We start from the raw sequence: 26,385 nt of genomic DNA, 5'->3' as shown, positions 1-26,385 counted from the left end.
AAGTTTTAAAAAAAAAAAAAAAACAGAAAGGGGGCAAAAACCTTTTCACAGCGCTGTATTTCTATAGAAGCTTATTTCTGCCACGGAATAAAAAAAATATAAAAAAGGTAATTGCAACTTTTTATCTCACAATTCATGCTTTTTTTCTTGCAATTGGATGTTTACATCTCACAATAACTCACAATTCCAAGATATAAAGTCACAATTCTGAAAAAAATCTGAATTACAAGATATAAACGCATCATTCTTAGAAAAAAAGTCTGAATTGCAAGATATAAACACAAATATGATAAAGTCTGAACTGTGAGATAAAATTAAAATTCTGAGACAAATGTCAGATTTGTGAGATATAAACTCGCAATTCTCAGACAAAAGTCTAATTTGTGATATATAAACTTAATTCGGAGAAAAAAAGTTTGAATTATGAGATATAAAATCGCAAATTGTGAGACAAACGTCAGATTTGTGAGATATACACTCGAAATTGTGAGAAAGTTAAAATGAATTAACTTTTTAAATATTTTTATTCTGTGACGGAAAGAAGCTTCCACAACAAACTTCACATTTCTATTTTAAAAATGTTGTTGTTGAAACTAAGGGTCAATTCATAATTATTTTCTGATTTAGCTGAAGTTGTATGCATACTGATACTGATAATAAATATTACTTTATCTTATTCATGATTTTTCTTAATCCATTAGCGCTTTATTCATCATTGCTTTTTATTTGCCCAGACTGGTCGCAGCTTGTCAGTGCGCAACACGGTGAGAAGACAGACCCAGAACAGCCAGTGGGAGTCTCAGATGAACTGGAATGCACAGTCTCAGTCCAATGGAATGAGACGCGGTGGCAGCGACCCAGCCTTGAATAAGGCAGGCGGCACAATTACCCAGCAGTCCAAGACGAGGTCTTCTACTGTGCGATATAACCGAGCGACTGGACAATCCATGAGACTCCAGGAGAATAACCTGCCTGCCAGCACCAGCCAATCACAGATCGCAAGCATCAAACCTTCCCTCAGCCAATCACAGACAATTACGAAAGTCACCACTACCAAGAACAAATCAGAAGCGCTGCGGTGAGTGTGCTGCATCTTGGCTGCATCTTAATGTAGTTTGCATATGTTATGTGCTAATAGTAGTATGTAAAAGCGCATTATCTGTTATGCTTCACAGAAACATTGTTTTTTTGTTCTAAACATTCATTTTACAGATACCTTGCATCTTCTATATGCTAGTGCGCTTTTAAAAAATTTACTTTTAGCAAATACACATTTACATTTTACAGTCTTTTGTTCTTCTATGTTTTTGTCATACAGTAGTTTGTCAAAGCTATATTTGTGTGTCTGTTACTTGTTTCTTAAACATTGTTCAGTGCGAGTGGTGCCGAGGGATCTATTCCTAACATCACTCTGCAGGAGGCAGTGGAGTATCTGTCACACTCAGACATCAGCCATCAGCTGTGTGGAGCTTCATTCATACAGCACCAGACCTTCACTGAAGACAGAGCCAAGCAAGAGGTCAGCAAACTAAAGATTTCAGTCAGAGTTAAACCTGCCTTCTGCTGCATCATTGCACGTTGGGTGATTCTAGAAAGAGCCATATCATAAAAACCATCAATTATTTTGAAATTTGATTAAGCTCTCAAATCTATCTATCTATCTATCTATCTACAGTGGTGTGAATTTCCACATTCACTTTCTTGCATGGTGGCCTATTGTGCCGATATGGCTGTTTTTAGCTTCAGTGGGGTTTTTTTTTGGCAAGAACAAGTGAAATATAGTCACACTCTATTTATCAAATGATGGCATCTTTAACACCCAATAATCCCTCACACGGGCAATGACTTGAAACACTAAACCACCTGACCGATGCTTTATAATTCATCCGTGCTCATCATCAGCAGATTTCTCGGAGCTGTCATGTTGTTTCATGCAAGTTTTCATACCAGCGTTGCATAATTAATTGCCTAACTTGTTTGTTATCGGCGGCAGATCACAAGATGTTGACATACTTGGGTTGGACAGAAAAAGGACTGTTACACCACAGATTGGCATATATGTAATCATTGTGTGACTGTGCAAAATTAATGTCTGTTTTAATGTTAAGTTCTGGTTGTACTCTCGCAGAAACCTCAGCTGTGCTAGTGAGCAGGAGAGGAGATCGATGAGGAGCTGCCCAAGACTTATCGACTCTCTCATGTCCTACGTTCAGACTCAAATGCAAAGAGACGATCCAGATGACAAGGTTATCATGCTTTCATTTTTGCTGCATGATCTCCAAGCTCTTACACTACATTGAAAAATATGTGGACACTGAAGCAGATGCCCTAATGCTAGAATGCACAAGGTTCTCTAAAACTGATTTGCTCTGAAATTAATAAATGTGTAAAATGATATTGTAAGATGGAAATAAGGTGACTAACTAAACTTGTTTATTAAAAGAAGGGTGTAAAATTACACAAACTGTAATTATTACTTTATTTTTTATTATTTTAACCTATTATTAAATAATTTTTAATTCATAGAGCCAGATTTACTAACAGCTTGTGCCAGTGCAAACTGTCTTTTGGCGTTAAGATAGTACTGTCAGGATTTAATAAATTACTTTTATGGAATTGTGCTCTAACACTAATTTGCCCTATTTAGTAAATCTGGCCCATAGAGTTTTAATTTCTACCAGAATACTCAAATATAATGCCAAAAACTGTAGTTCAACAAGCTGAAAGTGACTTCTGTGTCCTGGTTCTGTTTATTTTGTTGATGTGGGAGCAGTCGGTGGAAAACTGTGTCTGCATACTTCATAACTTGAGTTACCAGCTAGAGAAAGAGGCTCCAGATCACTTCAAACAGTTCTCTGTTCTTGATGAGAAACCGAATGAGAACACTAACAAAAAGAGCCTCTTCAGCCCCAAGAGCACCAAGACCCAAAAGGTACGAGCTGTTGCTGATAAAACGACTAGCATGCAGGATGTTTTGGATGCTGGTCATGAGATGCTGACTTGACTTAAAAGATAAGTTAGCCTAAAAATAAAACTCTCATTATTATATTCCAAATGCATATGACTTTCTGTATTCTGTGGAACACATCATGAGAAATATTACGCTCCTGGAGCTTTGAAAAGTGTCTTTTGAAACGTTTTCAACCAAAAGATATATTTTAAATACATGCAGTTCCAGAAAAATATTAAGCATATATATATATATATATATTATGTGTACAACAAATATACAATTTATTTTCTTTTATTCATTCATTCATTCATTTTAATATTTATTAAATTATTACATATATTAAAAATGATCATATTATGTATGCAATAGTAATTATATATACAAGAAAAAGTAATGAATTTTGAGGCCAGTTGCTTATGTATTCCTCCTCCAGTGAAAAAAAATATTGCAGGTCAACAAGGATCATACAAAATGAAATATTGTCATACACAGTGTGCTGTACTTTGCTTGAACATTGCATCAGTTCATTGATCCCTGATGTCCATGATGTTTTTGTCAACGACAGCCAAGGAAATTCTTCCCAACGTCAGTGCTGTTCTGTCGGCTGTGACGCCGAACATGGTTAAGTCTGACAGCACCATCGCTACAGCGTGCCGTGTGATGAACACACTCATGCTGGCAGAGCCCGACACTGGCAAGAAGAGTATCAACACCAAACTCGTCGACTCTCTGAGCATGCTGAGCTCAAATGTGTAAGTATTTCCAAAGAAAAATGCGCGTATAAAAGTGAAACTATGGCATTAGCAAGCTCATGGTTGAAGTTTAGAGGGAAAGAAATCAACAAATGACAAGTTTTGTGATAGCCACCCATATATGACAGTTACTCTGTAGGAATTTGATATGTATTAGCAGATACCCTGCTGAGAATCTCTGTTTCGCAGATTATTTGACACAGCCAGAAAATCTGCTGGAGTTCTTCTCTGGAGTATGTGGGGACAAAAAGACATCCAGTATGTGCTGAAAAAGGTAAGACTGTCCTGCCTCAAACTACACACAGGCAGTAAAGCCTTTCCCGATCAGTGCAATAGAGGCACAGCTTTGAAAGTCTTTTAATGGTTCAAAAAAAAAAGATAAAAATATTAGTAAATTAAAGAAAATTTAGGGCACTTATAATTTTATATATAAATGCAGATTATATATTTGTATTTATTTATTTTTTACCTGTTAATCTGATCTAAGATTTTTGCATTGCATTGTAAAATTATTTTCATTTTACTTCCTCAACTGGCATCGTTGTCCAAAAAAAAAAAAAAAATTATATATACACGCATCCTATTGTGTTTGTAAAGTTATCATAAAGAGATATTTTTGAAAATGCTGAATTTTTACTGTGTAGGAAAAAACTTCGTAGTACTTTTGATTTTGGTACTCCAATGTTCTCGGCAGATTTGTAAGATTCGCCTTTTTAATTTGATCTAAGTTTTTTGCATTTCATTGTAAAATTTTTTTCATTTTCCTTCCTCAACGGGCATCGTTGTCCAAAAAAAAAAAAAAAAAATTATATATACACGCATCCTATTGTGTTTGTAAAGTTATCATAAAGAGATATTTTTGAAAATGCTGAATTTTTACTGTGTAGGAAAAAACTTCGTAGTACTTTTGATTTTGGTACTCCAATGTTCTCGGCAGATTTGTAAGATTCGCCTGTTCAATTGCATGACAGCATTTGAAAACTGACATTCATTACATAAAGCATCTCACAAATACAAGCACATTTTGTCATTGGAACTGCACTGTTAGGATGAAACAACATACCTAAGAAACGTTTGTTCAGAGTGGTTAATCACAAGATGCTGTTAATGATTTCAGAGGAAGAGCGAAGGTATATTTTCACAAATATTTCCTCATTCTGAAAGGATTTATGATGGGAGGGCAAAGAAAAAGGAAGCAACATCTGGTTGTAAGAAAGCAGAGAAAGCAGGGTGTGGTAGGGTGTGTTCACTTTTTCTTAGATTTTTTTCCTGCTTTGAGGTAAAAGGAAATCCCCAGGCTGTGATCAATCTTTCTGTCTGTAGTTTACACATCAAATAAGACTCTCACTCACTTGCATGAATAGTCTTCACACACACACACACTTCCAGGCCCTGACATGTACTCCACCCAACCCTGGAAGAGGTTCAAGATAAGACAGGAATCCAGGGAGACGAGTTCTTTCTCTCTGCTTGTTTAAAAGGGCATGTTGATCACATAAAGCTGATATAGATCTTTAGGCTTTAGGTCTGATCCATGTTAATCTGAGTTTTTTCTTTAGCAGCCTTGAGAAGCAGGTCATTTTATCATTTGTTTGTATTTCAGTAGCATGAGGTTGTATAGCTCCGCCCACACTGACATCCCATTGGTCCAAAACACACATACCAGTATATTACACATCAGACATATGTGCTGATTTACAGTGTGGACTCATGCACCATATGTGCTATCAGCTGATATTAGAGATTTTTAAATGTATCAATATATAACTATGAATTGATATTGGATTTGCTCATTTCCCTGATTTTTACTTTTAAATGACCTTTGTTGTCATCTAGTTCTTATTTAAATGTAATCTTTAAAAACCTTAATAATTTAATAACACTGTGAAATGTAATATTTAACAAATCTAAAAATGAATATCCATTTGTCATACTGTAAATTCTAATGTTGTGATGCAGAAATTTGCATTTATAGTTATTTGTAATAACAGGAGAATAATAATTTATAATAATATAATGTTAGTATATATTATTAGGTTTATATTAGAATTGTATTAAATTATATTAATGGAACACTCCACTATTTTTGAAAATAGGCTCATTTTCCAGCTCCCCTAGAGTTAAACAGTTGAGTTTTCGGATCCATTCGGCCGATCTTCAGGTCTGGCGGTAGCTTTATCAAATATAATTATAATAATATATTAGGTGTGGATTTTGTCTACCACAATAATGTCTTTTGAATGATTTTCATTGGAGTTATTTGTTTCAGCAAATATTGATATATGTGATTGATTGTGATTTAATGCGAATCACACATTTAAGCATTTCATGTCGTTGATGCCATTTTGAAATTTTTAACCTATTGACAGCAGGAATATTACAAACAGTTTATGTAGTTGTTGTTGTTGTTGTTTTTGATCGTTCGGTCGATGAGTAGTGAAGCGTTCAGCTCCGGCTGCTGAACCTCAGGAGCTCAGACAGGCATGTGTAAACACGTGATGAGCAGTGATTCAGTGCAAAACCACCACATGCATTTGGTTCTGAGAGCTTTCACACTGATAATTGTGATGGTGATGTGTGTCGTTTTGAAAGGACAACGATACTCCATTTATATTTTTATATTTATTCTTTTGTAGCAAGGGATGAACAAGGACACGTTTATAAATGCCATCACTGCTTCAGCGTACGAGGAAGCAACACGCATGAATGGACACTGAGAGATGTGCAAGTGAGTGGAAAGACACTTGCTTTTACTTCATTTTATTTATTTTTATTGCCTGGATTCTGATACTTTTCATGCTTTTACTTAATATATATATTTTTTTTATTTCAGTTTTGCAGTGCTGCAGGAAGCCACAGAGTTTCAGAGAACTGTCCTGCTTTCATATATTGCAGGACATTATGGGTATATGCGGTACATATTGTAGATTTAATGGGATTCCTGCAAATTTTTTGCGAAAAAAAAAACATTGTTTAAGGACACTCTCACTGTCATTCTAAACCCAAATGTTCTTCTTCTGAGGGCTAAAATGGCAAAAAAAAAGACCCTTAAAATATGATAAAGGGTTTGTGTGATGCTATATTCCAGATGCTTTATTTGAAGAACAGACCAAAAATGTACCAAAAGTAAATATCCTTTCATATCTCTTCAGTGGTTCACAAGACTGCGACTGATTCGTTCATGAATTGGACTGATCTGGAATTTAGCACACAAGTCATTTGGATGGTTTGTATGATATTTTAATGGCGCTTTTCTATCGTTTTTAAACTTGAAATCCACTGATGGAGGAATAATCAATCCTCCATCAGTTTTTCTGGTCAGATCCCGGGATTACCGGCTGATGCGGCTGCTGTACTGCTAGTACAGGCCTGTTTAGTGCCTAATACACAGATATGCATATATCTATCATGGGAATGAGTTTGTACACTTATGCTTGACAAACTTGCACTACTGGTCCTGCAGAGTAATAAATCCACTCTTCTTCTGCTGCTTTCCTTCCCCTGTCCTCCTGTGCTGTATATTTGGGATCATAATACATGTTGGATAAAGCTTTTGCATTTTGGTGCAATGAGGCCTGAATAGTTGTCGGTTTCTAAACATGCTCTTACGTCGCAGTTAGTAAAAACCTTCAGTATAAATGCACCACTTTATTTCTTCTCGATGTCCACTTAAGTTGTTCTGAGGTAGAGTTAGGAATGACAACCAACAAACACTTTTATAAACCGTCAGTGATGAAATGTGATTGAAATAATGTCAGTCGAAAGAAAAACATCGAAACAATGTTAATACTAATTAAAAGTAAGTTGGATGAAAAGTAAGATTTTGAAACGTCATTGTTGATTTGATTTGAAAAAATCTAGATGAAAACAAGAGTGATTCATCATTGGAATGCCTGTTGGATTAGAACTTAATGAACTTTCGGTTGCATTCGCAGCTCTTGATGTGTTGCCTTTAGGGATGGGCGTATCGATCCGAAGTATCGATATATCGATACTGACGCGAGTATCGAAAGTATCGATACTCAAACAAAAAATATCGTTTTCATTACCCATTTTACTCTTAGTAATTTAATAATTTAATAAATTTCATAATTTAAAAGTTTAGTGCAGAAGTATCGAATCGGTATCGATATCGACGATACTGCCTTGAAAAATATCAGTATCGTATCGAAAACAAAATAAGGGGTATCGCCCATCCCTAGTTGCCTTCAACTTAAAGCAGCACTATGTAACTTTTCTGTGTTCAAAAATTGCTAAATGTGTATAATGAACGAGTACATAATGAATTCATCTTCCAAACCGCCGTTTTGTCTTATCCCAAATCACTACGGTACACTTATAATAAGTACTTATATTTGGACTATTGTAGCCTGGTCGGGTCGTCACCGCTACGGAGTAACACATACCGTGAATCGCCATAGACATTTAGAGAAGTGTCGGGTCGTCACCGCTACGGAGTAACACATACCGTGAATCGCCATAGACATAAACTTAGAGAAGTAGCTCCGGTTAGAATGTTCTTCCGCGGGATGTGTGCAGTTCTGTTTATTAACCGCTACAGCGCCAAAAGTTACATAGAGTTGCTTTAGGTGGACTGAACGCTGTTAAATTCAGTTCTCACCTACTGTAGAATCAGAAGAACCATCTTAAACTTTAAAGTTCTAATGGCAATATCTGTTGTTTCTGTTTTACATTGTTAGCCACACATAATTCTACTGTAAACACATTATATGAAAAGGACTAAGCGCAGTTGAGTGGTATATATGCAGCTTTAGATGTGGCTTATGTTCCTTCTTGGCAGTGTAAAGATGTTTTTGGACTTTTGGGTATGGTTGCATTTTAAGAGATTTAATGCTAGATGCATTCACTTGAAATGGGGAATAATTTTTCGGAATTTAATGATGATATTTAATATAATGATGAAATATTGCTATATTTTGAAAAATGAAATGCTATTTTTGTTTTGTCAGTCGGCTGCTTAGAGCAGTAAATGCAAAATGAATTGTTTTCTAGATATACAGTAATATAATATGTTTGATTGACAAAAAACAAACTTGCCTTTTCTGTGTGCTGTTTGCTGTGATATTGTATTTTGTGAGGATTATTTTTATTTGATGTTTGTTTGGCTGGAATGTGTTTCAAATGTGTCTAAGCTTGTGGGAAAATGTATAGAATTTTCCCATTTTATTATGTTGTCAAAAAGCAAAATAGAAAAGACTAACAGAAAATTAACAAACAAAAAGAAAATAATAATAAATCATATTTTTGTACTAAAATATTAAATGTGGCTGTGTAAAATTGCATTTTGCATCTACATGACCAAAATGTGCATTTTAATCTTGCATAAAAATAACAACAAATAAAAGTGTGATTCAACAAGAAATGCGTTATGGTGTGTTGCTTTTACCGTGCATGTTAGATATAAATGTATTGCATTTGTGATATTTATAATAATTTGTCAGTTATTTACAGTATAAGCAATATATACATTTACAGTGTGCGTGAATATGAAAGAAGATTTATTGAGGAGGAAAAACCCTCTCATCCAGTGTTCACCGCAAATCAGTCATTATGAGAAATATGGCATGTTAGACTTTCCTTTTTGTGATTTATTTAGAGGCCAAAATATAGTTGGCATTAAACCTCAAACATATGTCTTCATTGAACAGACAGATTATGGAAAGTCTTTTCCCCATCAGAAAGCAGACATTTATCACTTCTCAAGAAAGCAGTTGTATTAATTGATCTGCTTGTTTTATGTTTACCCAAGATCTCCACCCTAGAGTAGAAACGGCGGGCGACGAGCCAGGAGACGCTTTTACGAGTCACACACATTCCACAGTGCAATTATCACAGTTCCCGTCACAATATTGGAGAGCTTAAAAACTGGACTGCAAATCCACCAAAAATGACATCTGTGCGTACTTAAGTATACTTACTAAAATAAACTTGAAGTATACTACTTTTTGGTAAGGGATATCAAAGGTCCTATTTGGTGCTGCGTTGAACATGTTCTACTCATGATTAGTGGAATCATTGTTTTGTGCAAATATTACTTTTATATTTGACGCTGACTTTTGTTTCAGACGGGCCCTTGCTCAAGCAAATAGTGAACGTGAATAGCAGAACAGTGAGAGTTGTATATGTTCCTGTGCCAGATGTTAATATGCAAATCATTTAAGATGAGAATCTCCTGACCTCTTTGACCCTGAAACTACAGAAAGGCCTGAGGGGACATTAACAGAGCAGCTGGGTGTGTGTTATTGTGCATCATATGAAGATGTGTATTACCTTTATACTGGGCACGAATACCTTTCTTTCTTAGGTGTAATTATAGTTAAGTATGTAGTGCGTTTACATGAAGATTTAAAATTCAAACACGTTTTTTCTGTTTAAGATAATTGGGCACCACTTACTGAATTGAACGTGCAGCATGAAGCTCATGTGATGGAGTGGTGAGTGGTTCTGAACATGGCCATTGTTTTAGCAGATTTGCATTCGTTCTGGCTCCATATGGAGATGTAACATCCCACTTTTTACCATCCAATCAACTGCTGATGGATAAAATCAAGTCCTGCCTACCTTATATCTCATTAAATATCTTATTTCACTCACACACATATTCAAGTCAGTACTTTGACTTGAGAATTACAGTTCTGAATCCAGAGCCTATAGCCGGATGGTGAAATCATGCTGTAGAGTTGGAGTGGCAGGGAAGACAAGAAGCTTAGTTTTCTATTTGAATATATTTTAAAATGTCATTTATTCCTTGATGCACAGCTGAATTTTCAGCATCATTACTCCAGTCTTCAGTGTCACACAATCGTTCAGAAATCATTGTAATATGCTGATTTCCTGCTCAATTTTTATTTTATTTTTTTTACATCAGTGTTGAAAACTGTTGTGCTGTTTTGTGGAAATCTCGATATACTGTATATTTTAAGATTATTTGATGAATAAAAAGTTCAAAAGAACACCATTTGCAATATAAATCTTTTGTAACATTATAAATGTCTTTACCGTCACTTTTGATCAATTTAGTGCATCCTTGCTGAATAAAAGCGTTAGTTTCTTTCTGACTTTAAACTTTTGAACGGTTCTGTACACAAGTTAATAAAATCACTTTTTCTGCTTCATTTTCTTTCTTTTTTTTATTCTTTTTGTTTAGTTGTTCAATCAAAATCTACAGTGTTTATTCAGTGAGGACTAACTAAAAGCATCAGAATACTATACACAGCTCTCCAGGACAGTCTCTTCATGATCTCTGTGGGTTTGTGAGGAGTCGAGTCTTCTTTCAGCACAGCATTCACTTCCTGAGGCCTCTCTTGGTCTTTGTCCTGTAGAAGAGAAAATAATAGCCAAGAGCTTTTAGTTTACCTTACAGCTCTAAACCATGATTTGTTTTTATGTCAAATTTAGGAGTGCACTAGCATGACATCAAAACCGACAAAACATGCAAGAGTTTATCATTACGTATTGCTAAGCTATATAGCCACAATAGTCATCTGATAAGCAATAAATAAAATAAAATAAATAAATACATAGCACACATATATCTTAGATTAAATAGTAATTTTTTCACTCAAAGGTGCATTCAGAAGTTTGGTGCTAATTTAGAAAGGTCGCACATTAAGAAATACACTATGTTTTTGTTAAGAGTCATCTGTATTGTGTAGAATGAGATGAAGACTGTACTCATAATATACTCTGTAAAAAGTGTTTTAATTAAATATGATGTGTGTCACCTCATCATCATGATGTCATCGTTGGTGTTTCACTGAACATTGAAGAAAATATACATATATCCCAACGTATCACCATGTCGCATATGCAAATGCAGTCTCAAATACAGCAATTTGATTGGCTGCTGTGCTTTTTGATGCACTGACACAGCCAAACTGAGTTGACACGGTTATATTTCACCATTTCTGTTTAAAGGGTTTTGTCCCCGTCCACCTTCCATACTCTGTACATATGCTAGTAGCATGTCGTAGCGCAAAAATTAGACCGTGAACGCTTATTATCGCAATTTACCAGCAGAGAAAAGCCAGAAAGACCGATAACGTAAAAAATTTTTAAAAAAAACGAGTGTAAACATTGGTAAGTCATACACAAGGAGGAAAGATTGAATGATGGAGAAAATCCTGAGTAGTAGCGCTCAAGTTGCTTGTTTGTGCATTTAGACAGGTAAGGGAATTAATTATTGTGTAAACCGCTCTCTAAAACTTACGTAACTGTAATTTACATAACTCAGGGCAGTCATGCTGATAGCATCTATAGCACCATTGTGGTAAAAGCTAACACTAGCTGAAAAAAAAACTCCTGAATGCACCTTTACATTTGGCCAGAGTGCTTTTTAAAATGTAAGTGGACAACAATGACTTAAAGGGGTCTGTGTGTTTTGTTGTGAAAGCGAAACTACTTTGTTTGGCCTTCCAAAAGAGGACGATTTTGCTTTGTCATGCCTAGAGCTGATTCGTGCTGGTCGCTTAGGAAATAAGGAGAAACAATAATGTACAGTATGTGGAAAATAATGTGTTTTTTGAACCTTAAACTGCATAAACACATTTCATTACACCAAATACACCAAATAATGTTCTTTTTAGCAACATCATATGACCCCTTTAAGTAAACTGGTCTTCTATCTGGAACTGATCTTCTATCTCTGCTAAGTAATCACGCTGATTCTGGATATGCACAGGTAAATGCTGACTTTGCAGCAGCAGATTGCAACCCAAAGCAAAGGTTGGCTCTCGCAAACGTTTTCTGCCACAGAAGCAGCGCTGCCAGCTGACAGGACTGTCACTCTGACATGCATTCACAAAGACTTGTGTGTCTATAAAATAGTATGGGGGGGGCATGGGGGCCCATCAGGACTGCCTATGCATAGGGCCCGGGATCTTGTGCAACGCCCCTGTGTCTATGTTCCACGCCTGAGGCAGGAGCGGATGAGTCAGAGTTTGTTTTGTTTGAATGAGAAAGCCCTCCGGGAAGTATCAGGTTAAAAAAAAGGCAATATACCAAACCTTGAGAGAATATGGCAGGTATGTGTTAAAGCAAAATAATGCCAGATCCAGCTCAGTGGACAGCAATCACCAACTTGCCAATCTTCTGAGTGCCAAGTTTATTCATCTGCATGCAGATTTGATGATGAGTAGATGATGCATAATAATAAATCTCAGTATTTAGTAATGAAATTCAACAACTATTTTACATTTTGGTGAGTTGGTGGATTATTCATATGAGTCTGTATGATCTCATGCATACGTTTTTATATAATCTGCTTATGCCACAATAGCTATATTTATATGCACCCAAATAATCAATTTATAATTAGATTGATGGTTCAGTTGGACTGAAAAGCCTTCTTGTAAATGTCTCAATCAAGCCATTGAGCTCAATCCAAAATACATTTCAATCAGATTGAAAGGTGCGACAAACACTTGCCAAACTATTGTTGTAGTTTATTTACATTGTGTGTGTGAAATAGACACTAGCACAGTCAAAACAAAAGAAAATTATGAAAGCTATTTTGGCTGAAAATTTTTTTTTGTTTGCTGAGATTTTGGGGTCTTAATAATATTTGCACTGTGCATAAACATTACATTGAATATTCAGCAAACTTTTGTTATAATTTATACAGGAAATTATGTCATCAAGGCAAAAATAGCAACTAGAAACTGTGTGTGTGCTGAATATGTGAATCGGACTGCAACATTTAAGAGTTTTCGGACAGAATTCTCAGAATCTGAAATCACATTGAATTCATTATGGTTGACAAAAATTAGTGCATGTAGACATACCTAATGACGGGTAAATTTAGGGGTGTTTGTGTATTTTTGATGTTTTTTTGTCTTACGAATCATACTGGGTGAATTCATACGAAAATAGCTTTTTTTTTAATGAAACTGGGTTGGACAGACACAGATGAACTCACGTTTTCTGGTGATCACTGACTCTGTTCCTCAGGACATTGATCTGTAGAGAGATCCACAATCACAAACACTAAACATCTCACCGGATAACATCTCATCTCTCAGGATAATGCAGATGTGATGATTGAGTTATTTGTGCAAACTCTGAACATTACTTTCATTTTGTTTCCGCATAATTAGATCCAGGAAGACATTAGATTCAAGTGAATAAGAATGCTTTTCTATTATATCATTTTAAGTCCACATGAAATGGTATTCGCAACTCATTTTACTTACATAAAATGATGCTGTAAACTTATATTATTTACTGCCTAAACTGTAAGACTGCAATGCTGACAATAGTAGCCTCAATTGACTATCGCTTAATATTAACCAACCAGCCAGAAAGGACCAAGATATTGCATTTATATAACATGAAGTGTTGATTTGTACACATTAAAACCAAAACGGCTCATTTCTGATTTCATTGACTCTGTGGGTTCTAGTAAAACTCTTCAGCTTACCTCATATTTCTGATGGGTAAACTGGTACTGTAACTCAAACTTCTCTGCTTCTAGTTGACACATCCAACTCCACAGTTCCTTTGCTTTCACCCTGGTAAAAAAGAAAGAGAAAGTAGTGTTATTTTTATTAAATCTTCTTAATTGCTATTTGTATTTGTACTCAATGGAATACAATTACAGAAGTTAAGGAGTGGTAAAAGAAGCCAATGGAAGCCGAAATAGTTTTGTTGCAAACATTCTTCAAAATATCTTCTTTTGTTTTCCATAGAATGAAAGCCATACAGGTTTGGAACAACAAATAAGTGAATAAAATGGCAGAATATTCATTTCTGCATTGAGCATCTTTTTAACTGTGGTAAAATTGTACTGCTTGAACTGTTGTGGCATATTAATTAGTTGCATTTGTAGAAAGACTCTTCAAACCTGAGAGCAGAGTCGCTGGCATTGTCAGTGTCCAAAGGTTTGCGCCGATCGCTAAGAATCTTCTTCTTCTTCTCTCTCTCAGTCTGTTTCTTTCCACACCGTCTTTCTATCTGCAAAACAAAATTATAGAGAACAGTATTGACAAAGTATTTTAATAAAACATATTGATATTGATGATGAATTTCTGTTTAACCATGTTAAAGTGTCAGTATGTTTTAAAATGCAAATCATTCTAATTTGCTGATTTCCTGCTTAAAAAAATTATTAGCAATGACAAAAGTAGTTCTGTCATAACACCTCTCGGAGGGATTGGCATGGTAATATACATGACAATGTTAATGTATTTGGTCTTGGCGGAATAGATCTGCTACGCTGCTGCTGCGGCAGAGCAAGTACCGAGACTTGCTACTGCCAATACATCCACAACATGCTGCTGTGAGCATGTAAGAAATATTGCTGCTGCACATATACCATATATGAAATAACCCCCATATAGCATACATGAATCACCTCGTAGCAGATCTATACAGGTGGAGCTGGGGAAGGTGGAGGGTTTCGGAATCAAACTGCTACGGCAAGCACTAGTCATATATTTGAATGTTGAGCAGTAAGATCATTGGCTACCGATACAGGAGAGAACCAATCAGCGGTGCCATGTGATAATGATGTCATTAGGTCAGATTGAGTTAGACCTATCGGACTGCGCCATCTAGAGTTTCATGCCAGAACTCTGTATTTGTTAAGTGTTGCTTAATATTTTTGTGGAAACTGTGATACACTTTTTTCATGTTTCATCATGTTTCTTAACAGCATTAGATCTGTTCCGCCAAGACCAAATGCATTAACATTGTCATATCCATCACCATGCTAAAATGTTCAGAGAGTTGTCATGATTAAACTATATATTAGTTGAATCTTCATCTCTGACATGGCCATTTTTGTAAATATTGTTCAGATTTCTCTCACTAAACATTTTTGGAACTCAGTAGGTCTTTATCATAGTCTCTCATCTCTCAGCTCTGACCTTCTGCATGTAACCACCGAAGTGCAGACTGGTGAGCGTCTTCTTCTTCTTGGCATCGTCCTCCGCTCTCTTTTTGGCTTCCTCTTCCTCCTTGCGAGCTCTTTCTTCCTGAACATTTGAAAACAGGAAAGGATTTGCAGAGCTAGTACCAGTTTGTGTCCATCAGTGTGAGGTTAGAGGAAATGTTTGCACTCACCTCCAGACGCTTCTGTCGTTCCCTCTCGCGCTCGCTGCGGATCCTCTGCTGCTCTGCTCGCTCGGAGCGCCGTTTCTCCTGCAGCATCACTCACATTAAAACTCTAATGACAGTTTCAGTGAGAGATCACTCAACAAGAGCTCATGGGGGCGTTTATTCTGCAAAATGACAGAGCTGATTGATTTGACGCTTGTCTGTTGAGTCCTTTTGAGGCTCATTCAGGCTTGAACTGATCACTAATAGACCTGCTGGAATGTTTTCACTCTGGTTCACATATTTGCCATAATGACCGCATATTTGTCATTTCTCTGTTTTTGTCTTTAGGAAATAATTCATTTTTGGTTAGTAGCTTTACATAGTAATAAGCAGCTATAATGTAGGACAACATTGCTGACTTACAATCCTCTCTTTAAGACTGATGAATTCCTCCTCCTCCTTCTTACGGCTTTCAAAGTGAGCTTCAATCAGCGTCTGGAGCTCATTCAGGTCCTTCTCCATACGCTTGCGATGGATGTCCTGGGGGGAAAAGCATTTGACCTTTGAGATTGAGATTTGAGAGTTGAGACCGTTGATGTGCAACAAAATGTGCAAATGTGTCAGGTAGACAAAAGCATAAATCAAAAGCTCATGTTTCAGTAACTGGCATCTAAAATGTCTGGGTCGAGTGAAACATTCTGATGCCTTTGTAGATTTGCTGGTTTCTACAAATCTTCTAATGCATGTTTTCGTTTGTCAAGATATGTCAGTATACTCTCTAATTAAGTAAATGGGTCATTAGAGAATATTTCAAACTCAGTCGTGCATGTTTTTAGTGAGAAAGAAAAAGAGAAAAGAAAAGAAAATGTGTCTGACTTTGGGTCAAAATTAACCAGAGCCCAGGCAAAATTGTTTTAGAAAATACCCCAGATATTTTAAATTATCAAAAAAAATAAAATAATAATAATTACATTACAGTAATTATACACTTATATTTTTAACACTGAATGATAAAAAAATAATTATAAAATATAAAAATATTGTATTATTATTACTTTGTTACCTTTTCTTATCTAATATTTCATAGTATCGTAGCCCTGACTGTTATATGGAAAATACTACCATTTAAAAGATTAGGCTAAGATTTGTATTATTATTAGCAATGACCAGTGTTGGGGAAATTTACTTTTAAAAGTAATGCATTACAATATTGCGTTACTCCCTAAAAAAGTTATTAATTACGTTACTAGTTACTTTTTATGGAAAGTAATGTGTTACGTTACTTTTGCGTTACTTTTTAAATCTGGGAAGGGCTTACTTGTTTGTTTTTAATATAAAAAAAGTTCTTCTTTTACAAATGTAAAAGCCCTTTTCACAACACAAGTGAAATGAATACGCCTCAGGCTGAAGGAAATGCAAATTCACGTCTGTACAGTAGAGGGCGCAGCTCAAACAAATCACATGAAGAATATGACGCAGGAGAAGAAAGTTCAACACTATTCAGCAATAACAAAAATGAAACACAAATGTGTCATTTTTGCTTAGCATGGTTGAATTGGATCATCGAAGGTCAGTAGCAAAGACATTGGTTAATAAAATGGGATTAAATACATAAATTTGCCTTATTTAACATATTTAATTATTGTAGGTTTGTATAATGTTCTGAGTTTGTGCCTGATTGTTGTTATTCATTTTGAGGAATACTAAATCTGTTTTTGTTCATATTTAGTCTACAACTCCTATTCACACAGCGCACACAACGCCTCTGCACTTACTCCCAATTTCTCTCAACATAGCAACACGAGAGCTGTCAGTCAAGACATGGGAAATAAAGTAACTGGAGTTACTTATTTGAAAAATTAACTTGGATATTTCCTTCTAAATTAAAAAGTAATGTGTTACTTTACTAGTTACTTAAAAAAGTAATCTGATTACGTAACTTGCATTACTTGTAATGCGTTACTACCCCCAACACTGGCAATGACACATTAAATTGATTTAAATTGATTAATGCTGCTCTTTTGAAGTTTCTATTCATCAAAGAATCCTAAAATATATATATATATTATTAAAAGACAAATCTTGACCTATCAAAATCAAAATAGTTTCATGGCACTCTGGGTCTTGCAATGGTAATTTTACTCACATCAAAATCAACTCTTTCTCCATCTGGAATCTTTGGGGGCACCAGGTTCGGCAACATAAAAGGTCTGGAAAATATAATGTTCTAAATGTTATAAAATTCTGTATGAAATGAAACCAAGTACTGTTGATCTTTAAAAACATAAAACCAATAAATGGTTATTCATCTAAACTTACTTTAGGAATTTGGGTTTAGCTTCTTCTGAAGAATCAAACATACAAATAAACAACAGAAGTTAGTATAATGTTAAAAGGTTACAGATGCTGAAGAATGCGTCATAAAATCCGTAAACTAGATTTTATTTCTGATGGAATGAATGTTATCATAAGAGGATTGGGGATGATCTAATGCTTTGAAGAGACAGTTATCCAGAAGGACGTGTGTGTGTCGTAACACAGGTTTCTACATGTTTCAAACAATTACTTGAGAGCTGTAAATCTCAGGTTTCATGTCTTTGCAGTGCAATAAAGAGCAAATACCTCCTCCATCTTCTGTCTCCTCTTCACCATCTGAAAACAGGGAAGGAAAGGAGGTTACAAGTGGGTAATCGGCATCACTGGCAGTACCAGAACAGAGAGACAAAATTTGAAACTGATAACGGAAGAATGGTGGGAAAAATACACTCGTCACTTCGACTATACATAGAGCAGAATATTTGATTCATCCCATGTGTGTGTTTTGTGAGTTCAATTAAATGATAAACACAGATGTACACAATAAGAAAAGAAGAAAAAAATAGAAATGCATATGTATATGTAACTATATAACAGTAAAAATATATTTTTGTGAATCTATTGGGAAAAAAGTAAAAAAGTATGACGTACCTTACAAATGATTAAACTTATATTTAACAAAGCAATACATACAATTTAGGTGTAATTTGTTTCTTCTAGATATTTTGAAAAATTACTGAACATTCTCTCCCTTATCTATTTTTAACCTATGTCAGAATTTTTTTTTAAGCTTTTGACTTTTAAACAGTGTTTTATTTGTAAATCTAAATGATATTGGTCTTCATCAATGCAATTCAAACACAAAAATATAAATGTTTAGAGTAAACTTCAATGTGGTTCTGCCCTCAGATTTAGTGCTATCTGTCAAAAAATCCGTCCAAACTTTATCCTTCTACCTATGCAGAAGGTATTTCTGTGGCTCGCCAATCAGTTTTGATGAGCCAGTTGGCAGATGATATGACTGAAAATGAAAAACAAACACCAAATTCCAACAGCGATCAATGTTGCTTATACTCATCTTTGTCTAAATCTACTTTAAAGTAGATAAAGTAGACATAGCGTTCAATTAAACATTTACTTAAACTCGTTTTTAAAAGTGTTATGGCAGGTCAAGCTAGTGGAGTTTGATTTAGTGCATTTTACAACATTAAACAACTTTGAGACTAAATGGATGAAATTATTTTTTAAAAATCCCTTTTGTTTCAGAATACCAAATTTTTCATTTCAATGCAAATTTTCAGTTCAATTGGGGCACTAAAGTTTTTATTTGGAATAATTGAAAAAATGGTTTTGATTTTTGGACAATAGTGGCATATAGTGTTTATTTTTCAATGCAAATATTTTCTTTTTCAGTCCAGAGAATATGCCATTATTTTTGAAGAAATACCTGATTACTTTAAATGACTTCAGTCTGATTTTAAGAACTCTTCATGATCTCCTCACATTATTTTTGATTTGTTTATTGGCCAACATCTCTTTTTGAATATTTTTGAGTAGATCTGTTTGTTTGCGATGTAGATCCGGAGGGGTCTGAGGTCAAACTGAGGGTCTCACCAACAGGACTCACCATGTTCCTGAGTGGTCTCTTCCTCTCCTCCTGCTTCCTCCTCATGAGCCTCTGAACATGGAGAAAGTTGAAGGATGGGTATAGTTAGCTTGCATTACAGTCAACTATGATTCATTGTTTCCCTTCATTAGCCATCAAATTACATAATGATTCCTTTGAGTTTAGTCATTCCATCCAGTTGAAAGTGTGAATAACACAAAATCTAATAGAAGTGTGTGTGGAAGATGCGAGTTAATTCCTGAGGGCAAAAGAGCCGTATACCAGCCTGGGCACAATGGATACTGGTGGCAGGCTTGTTAGATTAAAGCATACCTCAAATCTCTCAGATGGTTACACACTTACACACAGCAAAACGCACATCTCTACCCAGCCGCACAACTGTTGTCTATGATATAAATGCGTCAGCATGTCTGAAGTCTGACCACCCTTAAAAATATTGTAGTACAGAAGGTAATACCATACTTTGAGTTAGTTCCTTTCCTCAAATCTGATATTACTACATGTGGATTACTGCTACACTGCTCATTTTACTTCATAACTTTATGAGTAAGTCATTAAAGAATAGAAAGAGCTTTGGTGATGATAAAGCGAATTGGAAGCAGCATTGTTCAGTTTTTGAATGGAGTCTATGGATGAATCATTGAATTATTCACTTCACCAATTCGTTCAAAAACACTCATTCTGAGTACTAGTATGCGCTGTCGGATTTTGCTGTGGATGTTATGTTTTTTTGACAGAGCAAAAATGGTAGTATTGTGTGTAAAAATTAAGGTGCATCACATTAGCAAAAATCTATGTGAAATTCAGCTGTGTGGATTCCTATTGAAATGACTGGGAATTCACTGAACAACGGTAAATACCATATGCTCGCTCATTTTCTGCAAAATCCAGTCATTTCAGTAGGAGTCCACACTTTTTCATGGGGCACAAAAATTAGCTTTCACTCATCTCATACTGTTGCTCTGTTGCAGATGAAATCCAATAGGAATCTGTGCAGTTTGGAGTTTTGCATAAGGGAGAAAAACGTCCCTACAACACAGATTTGCCATGTTGACCAAGGTTGCCAGGTCTGCGTAATTAAACCATCCCAATCGGTATTCAAAACTAGTACCGAATATCGGTATTAAAAAATAGTAGTATTCAAAACTACTATTCTGGGGGAAATGGCTATCAAAATCAAATTTCTGTAGGAGTTCTACCTTAGTTTAAATATTCCAAGGGGGAAGAGGTTCGCTTCAACCTGCAACACCCCACAGAAATAGTATAAAACTAGCCCAAACCCACGGGAAAACCAAGGACTTGGCAACACTGAAGGTCCTTGCACACTGAGTCCAAAATATTTGTACGTGTTTTTTCACATTCGTCAAGAGAAAAAGAAAGAGGAACATTGGGTCCATCCAATCCTGAGATAGTGTAGAGAGGAAGAGAGTTCCACCTCCTTATCAAGGAACTGCGGGGATTATCCCAGCCATGCGATTCAAAGCTTACTTCAGGATGTCAGTGGTTCAGTTTGATGCTTTGCTAGCGATACTGGAGTCACATATTAAAAAGAAGATCACTAATTTCCATGAACTCAGTCAATCAATCAATCAATCAATCAATAATTTATTTATAAAGTACCTTAACCATGAAGGTATACCAAAGTGCTGTACAAGAAGATCAAAAACAATAATAGCAATTAATTCAAATACATAAGTAAATACCTGTAAGACCACATCAAATGCCTGTGAGTACAAATGGGTCTTAAGACGTGATTTGAAAATCTGCAGAGAGGTCAAAGAGCGCACAGAGAAAGGAAGATCATTCCATAGTCTAGGGGCCACAACTGAAAATGCTCTATCACCTCTACACTTAAAGGATACCTATTATGCAAAATCCACTTTTACATGGTGTTTGGACATAAATGTGTGTTGGCAGTGTGTGAACACAACCACCCTATAAAAATCCACCCACTCCTCATTTTTAATTCCCTTTAAACCAAGTCAGTCTCACTAGGCCTGCCGATTTGATTCTCATGCAGTGTGACGTCACATTGCATAGGGCGGGGCCACGGGGTTGATTGACAGCTCTGCATTGCTATAGTTTCCACCCTCAGTGGTTGTACACTGTCCTCCATTTTCTCCGCTCTTGAGCAGCTGTAACGTCAACAATAGCTATGTTTCCATCACCCTATTTTAATGCGCATTTTGAAGTATCGCATGAGAAACGAGTGATGGAAACGCCAAATTTCGAATAAAAATCCCTTAATTCGCAAAAAAGTTTTTACGCTCGCTTGAGGTGGTTTTTGATTTGTGCGAAAAACGGTTGATGTGAATAATGGGAGATGGAAATGCATTTTGTGAATAAATTCCTCCAAGCGCATCAAAAAAGTCATGTGACTTTGCGCTATGGGACGGCATATCCTGAATAACCAGCGGACCGATCTCATTCCACAGCTTCTGAAATGTTGTTATGGTCATTCGGAAATGCACAAGCAAAGTCTGTCATCAACGTATTTCTGTATAATTGCCTCCCAGAAATGTCTTACACGACTGCGTTCCCAAACAGCAGCATCCACCTCCGAAAGCAATGACCGCATTCATTGTGTTTCGTCTGCTCGCACTGAGGCGCAAGTAATTTATTATATATGAAAATTATTATATTTTCCTACTTTTCTTAGTAATTTATAGTGCCAGTTTATCAGGAAGTGACGATTTTGTTTTCTTTGACTTGTTGGATGGAAACGATGCTTGTTCGCAAATGTTATATGCGATATTCCAGTTTTGCGCATAAGTTAAATATGCAATTTTGGATGGAAACCCAGCTGTCTCGCAAGCAATCCCGATGCTCTGCTCTACTGAGGATCCTGTGGATTACTTTAATTTTTCAAGGTAATGCGCCTCAAAATCTACCTAAATACGTGTATCACTCCAGACTCCTTTGTGAATGTCAAGTTGTTATAGTGCTTAGCGTTTTAACCATATTTGTGTGCGTACATTAAGTATTTTTAACTGATCAGCACCGCGCTTGTGAGATTAGTTTGCCCCGTTTGTAGCGCGAGATTCGTTCAGTAGCGCGGTCGCGAGGCTCGGTCCATTGATCCGCATCGATGACAGGCCAGCGCGGCGCGAGCTCTGTAACATCGCGCTGTTTCGTCCTACTTTCAGTGCATTTGGCTTCCCATATGTACGGCTAAACACCGGTTCTCTTGCTCTCAGTCATGTTGCTTCTACCGGCTGTTTATTGCTGTAGATATGAAATGCAGAGAGACATATACGCTATGCACTGTTCTGGAGACGGGGCAGGAATATGCAGCTCAATTGTATTTAAAGCGATACACTCCAAAACAGCTCTTTTTTTAGACACACCCCAAAAATTACATTTTCCAGCTGTTATAATAAATGATCTGTTGGGTATTTTGGGCTGAAACTTCACTGACACATTCTGGTGATGCCCAAGACCAATATTACATCTTGTAAAAAGGGGCATAATAGGTGCCCTTTAAGACGTTTACTTGGAACCTTGAGCATAATCTGCGAGTTAGATCTTAGCGATCTTGAACTCAGTCAGTGCGTTCCAAATGGGATATATCGCCCTCCGAAGGGCACTTGGGAGTGAAAACAATCATGGCCGCCATATTGAAGGGTCGTTCCAAACCGAAGTGCTCAAAACTGGCCACTTCAAAGGGCCCTTCGGTATGAAGGATTTTCGAAGGGTACAACTGATGGACACTTCGGGCTCCCATGATCCTTTGCACAGATTCTTTCCATGATGACGGCGCCTCCGTGTGGGCACGTGATGAGGACGCAGAAGGGCACTTCAAGAGGGTAAACCCTTTGAAGGGATTAGGGCATAGGGATGAGCCCTTCCGAATGGAACGCAGGGAGTGTCAGATCAACTTGTCAGACGCCATTCTGGATTTTGGCATTCGCTTGTACGGTGGCTCTGAATTGTCAAAATGCTTGCTACGGATGTGAAAAACGCAGAAAATCGAACCCGAGCCGAATTAGTTTTTTTTATGACGGTCGAAAGTTTCGGAGACAGTGTGTAAACGTGATTGACACAACGTGAGGTATTTTTTAACGTGCAAAAATTTCGGACAAAAATGTCTGTGTGCGAGGACCTTGACTCTGGCCAATAGAAAACTGCATGTAAAGTAATGTTAGTGTAAGCTGTGCTTCATATATGTTTACACTCTTGACAATGGACCTTTTTGGCCCACAAAATTCTGCCTTACTTTCACTAACCTTTAACTTCTTGTTTATTATCACTGTTAACATTTTCTGTGTCTCAGAGACATTTGCAGGCGAACTCCAGTCATTCCAATAAGAATCTGCGTGATTGGGAGTTTCGAATAGGGGTGAAAAAGTTTCCCATGTGGATTTTGCTCATTTTCATATTGGCCGTGTGAATTTGCCGCATTGACCAACAGAAAGCTGCTTGGTTTGAAAGTAACTTCTATGTGAGCTGTGCTTTATTCATTACTACTTTTTTAGACAATAACCGATTTCTCTTTTTATCCTGAGAAATTTCTACGCAATTTGGCGGCACCTTTAAGCAGGCCTATTACCGGTTGTTACCTTGGAACATCTAAATAATTTAAATATACCTTGGAAGTGATTTCCATTTTCATGTACCATGTTATTTACTCACAGAATACCATGGTACATTTGAAAAAATATGGTATTGCCATGCTACCATAGTGCATCTAAGTGTTAGTGAATGGCTAGTGCCCTTTGCCTTTAGCAGATAAGCAGTAGCTACCTTCCTCATGCTGCACCTCCTCCTGCACCTCCTCATGCTCCTCCTCCTGCTCCTCCTCCTGCACCTCTAAGCCACACCATGCAGGTTAGGTAAGTAAACAAACAAAAACACATCACAAAAATGGAAGCTAGGAGATCTGTCGACACTGAAACACAGTAATGGGTTAGTGATGATATGCAGATGCTTCAGGACTTTCTGCTCTACTTATTCCATATGTGTCATTTTTGGGTGTGTTTTGTTGAAAGCTGCCAAGCAGAGTGAACAAAACTGCTGCAACTCACAAGAAAAGCTCAGCTTTCACGCTCATAAATCTACATGACGGGTCGCCATATCTTGCAACCGCACTTACATGTCAGAATATTTATGATTTTTGTTATAATTCACAAAGGTGTGGACAAAATCTCCTATTTCAAATATCAGTGTAATGACACAATTCTTTAACAACCCTGTTGAAAACATGCTGTATCTTTTACATAAACCACCACATAATCGGTCGCTTCACTTTTCTAAAACTATGTAGCTGCAAGGCCACTATTTATGACCTACTTTAAAACAAAAACAGTATTTTCTTGTTTACAGTGGAAATATGAAAGTAATATTACGAAATGCAAGACTTACCCTCCTGCTCCCTAGAGAACAAGACAGAATAGTGTTGTTATTTCCATTGTTCTCATAGCTCAAGTACCTTCCCAACAGCTGCCTGAACTCTCAGATTAAAATATACTTATCAGAGGAGTGGGATATATGACAAGCAGATGCTATCCAAATTACCAATAGCACTGGTCACTATAGTATACAGTTAATGCACAGTATTCTTATTTAAACAAAGTAATATTACTAGAAAAGAAATATTGTAAGAGTATTTGCCACTGATGATAATCGAGCAGTGAACTGGTACACTTACTCGTACTCCTCCACTTCTTCGATGTCAGACATTTTTACTCTGTAATGAAAATACATTAAAATATAATATAATAATATTTAAAAGAATAATCAATATCATAATTGATCGTTTTTCTAAACATTCTAAAAATTCCATTCAATTTTTTGCTTTTTATTCTAATTATAAACATCAATTTTTCTGTACATAATACATGTATACACAGTAATATACTACATAACACATAATACTCTTACCTGATATACCAGCAGAGATGTGTGAAGAAAGGCTGTGTTAATGTCCGAGCTCTGGCTCTTTTCTTGATTCTTATATGATTGGGGCTGGGGCTGTTTCTGGGGGTCATACATCTCACTCAGTGTGTTTATTTTTACCCTCAGAGATAAGTGGAGAACAGTCTTGCTAGCACTCCCTAAAAGGCCGCTGGCTTTGTTATGGTGAGGAGAATGGTGATGGCTAATGTCCATATCAACATGAGTCTCTTAGAGGTGTCCTCTGATAACACGAGGGACTGGTTAGTCTCTGACCGGTCTGACTCACTTCATGGCACCATGCTTACCATTCCACATCTCACTCACGCCAGCAGCCTGAGACTGCACCGCGTTCAGATGTGCAGTTTAGTTTGTTTCCATGATTGAGCCATGCTGGAAGGTTTAAAACCGTTTCAAGGTTCATATGAACTTAGGCCTTATGTTGTTTGAATACTTCAGTATTTTGAAGAGAGATTTCATTTTTTATTGTAAGCCTATTGTAAGGCCTTGTTAGATCTTCTGAGTTTTCTATATGCAGTTGCTAATGTGCTTTGAGTGATTACTAGATGCTTCAATATGTGTAGCTCAAAGATCTGCACAAAAAGTAAAATAATAATAGTATTGATGACAACCTTTTTGTTAATTGTTATTATTTAAATATATATATATATATATACATATATACTGGTAACACTTAAAGCCTTTATGTACAATGCATTATAAAGGGTTATTAAATGGTATAATGCATTATAATTATTCATAATGTGCGTTGTAATACATTATATCTT

The 26,385-nt window shown here is 36.3% G+C and overlaps 4 protein-coding genes across 4 annotated transcripts in view; 3 read left to right on the top strand and 1 right to left on the bottom strand.

The window, feature by feature from the left end:
* The window catches only part of LOC107746520 (plakophilin-1-like), a 15,560-nt gene extending 13,414 nt beyond the window's left edge, over positions 1-2,146 (top strand). The window contains exons 3-5 of the mRNA XM_016560760.1: positions 735-1,078; positions 1,375-1,519; positions 2,129-2,146. Coding sequence (XP_016416246.1) covers positions 735-1,078; positions 1,375-1,519; positions 2,129-2,146 — 507 coding nt within the window. The remainder of the gene's footprint in view (positions 1-734; positions 1,079-1,374; positions 1,520-2,128) is intronic.
* Positions 1,737-3,004, top strand: LOC107746519 (plakophilin-2-like). The gene is made up of 2 exons (XM_016560759.1): positions 1,737-2,246; positions 2,774-3,004. Exons 1-2 carry the CDS (start codon positions 2,166-2,168, stop codon positions 3,002-3,004), a joined length of 312 nt encoding a protein of 103 aa, XP_016416245.1. The 5' UTR covers positions 1,737-2,165.
* A 486-nt stretch (positions 3,005-3,490) lies between these two features.
* Positions 3,491-7,719, top strand: LOC107746518 (plakophilin-2-like). Its single transcript, XM_016560757.1, has 4 exons — positions 3,491-3,705; positions 3,895-3,979; positions 6,342-6,433; positions 6,539-7,719. The coding sequence occupies exons 1-3, from the start codon at positions 3,491-3,493 to the stop codon at positions 6,420-6,422; spliced, it is 381 nt and encodes a 126-aa protein (XP_016416243.1). The 3' UTR covers positions 6,423-6,433; positions 6,539-7,719.
* Positions 7,720-10,862: 3,143 nt separating this feature from the next.
* On the bottom strand, positions 10,863-25,384 carry LOC107746517 (troponin T, cardiac muscle-like). The gene is made up of 13 exons (XM_016560756.1): positions 25,353-25,384; positions 25,067-25,077; positions 19,706-19,756; positions 18,385-18,414; positions 18,082-18,106; positions 17,909-17,972; positions 16,186-16,302; positions 15,787-15,864; positions 15,591-15,698; positions 14,567-14,676; positions 14,144-14,234; positions 13,643-13,683; positions 10,863-11,042 (listed from the first exon to the last, which is right to left on the bottom strand). The coding sequence occupies exons 1-13, from the start codon at positions 25,382-25,384 to the stop codon at positions 11,012-11,014; spliced, it is 789 nt and encodes a 262-aa protein (XP_016416242.1). The 3' UTR covers positions 10,863-11,011.
* Between the last annotated feature and the right edge of the window lie 1,001 nt (positions 25,385-26,385).

This window comes from Sinocyclocheilus rhinocerous, unplaced genomic scaffold (genome assembly GCF_001515625.1).
Source record: "Sinocyclocheilus rhinocerous isolate Xijiao unplaced genomic scaffold, SAMN03320098_v1.1 scaffold980, whole genome shotgun sequence".
Lineage (NCBI taxonomy): Eukaryota > Metazoa > Chordata > Actinopteri > Cypriniformes > Cyprinidae > Sinocyclocheilus > Sinocyclocheilus rhinocerous.
Note: the sequence above shows the minus strand (reverse complement) of the source record. Positions and strands in the feature narration are given on the sequence as shown.

Coding starts and splice junctions, on each gene's coding strand:
- LOC107746519 (XM_016560759.1), top strand. CDS start 2,166: ATGAGGAGCTGCCCAAGACTTATCGACTCTCTCATGTCCTACGTTCAG. Junction 2,247..2,773: donor GAGACGATCCAGATGACAAG/GTTATCATGCTT, acceptor ATGTGGGAGCAG/TCGGTGGAAAACTGTGTCTG.
- LOC107746518 (XM_016560757.1), top strand. CDS start 3,491: ATGTCCATGATGTTTTTGTCAACGACAGCCAAGGAAATTCTTCCCAAC. Junction 3,706..3,894: donor AGCATGCTGAGCTCAAATGT/GTAAGTATTTCC, acceptor TCTGTTTCGCAG/ATTATTTGACACAGCCAGAA. Junction 3,980..6,341: donor TCCAGTATGTGCTGAAAAAG/GTAAGACTGTCC, acceptor ATTCTTTTGTAG/CAAGGGATGAACAAGGACAC.
- LOC107746517 (XM_016560756.1), bottom strand. CDS start 25,384: ATGTCTGACATCGAAGAAGTGGAGGAGTACGA. Junction 15,699..15,786: donor AACGACAGAAGCGTCTGGAG/GTGAGTGCAAAC, acceptor TCAAATGTTCAG/GAAGAAAGAGCTCGCAAGGA. Junction 13,684..14,143: donor TTACCCATCAGAAATATGAG/GTAAGCTGAAGA, acceptor ATCTCTCTACAG/ATCAATGTCCTGAGGAACAG.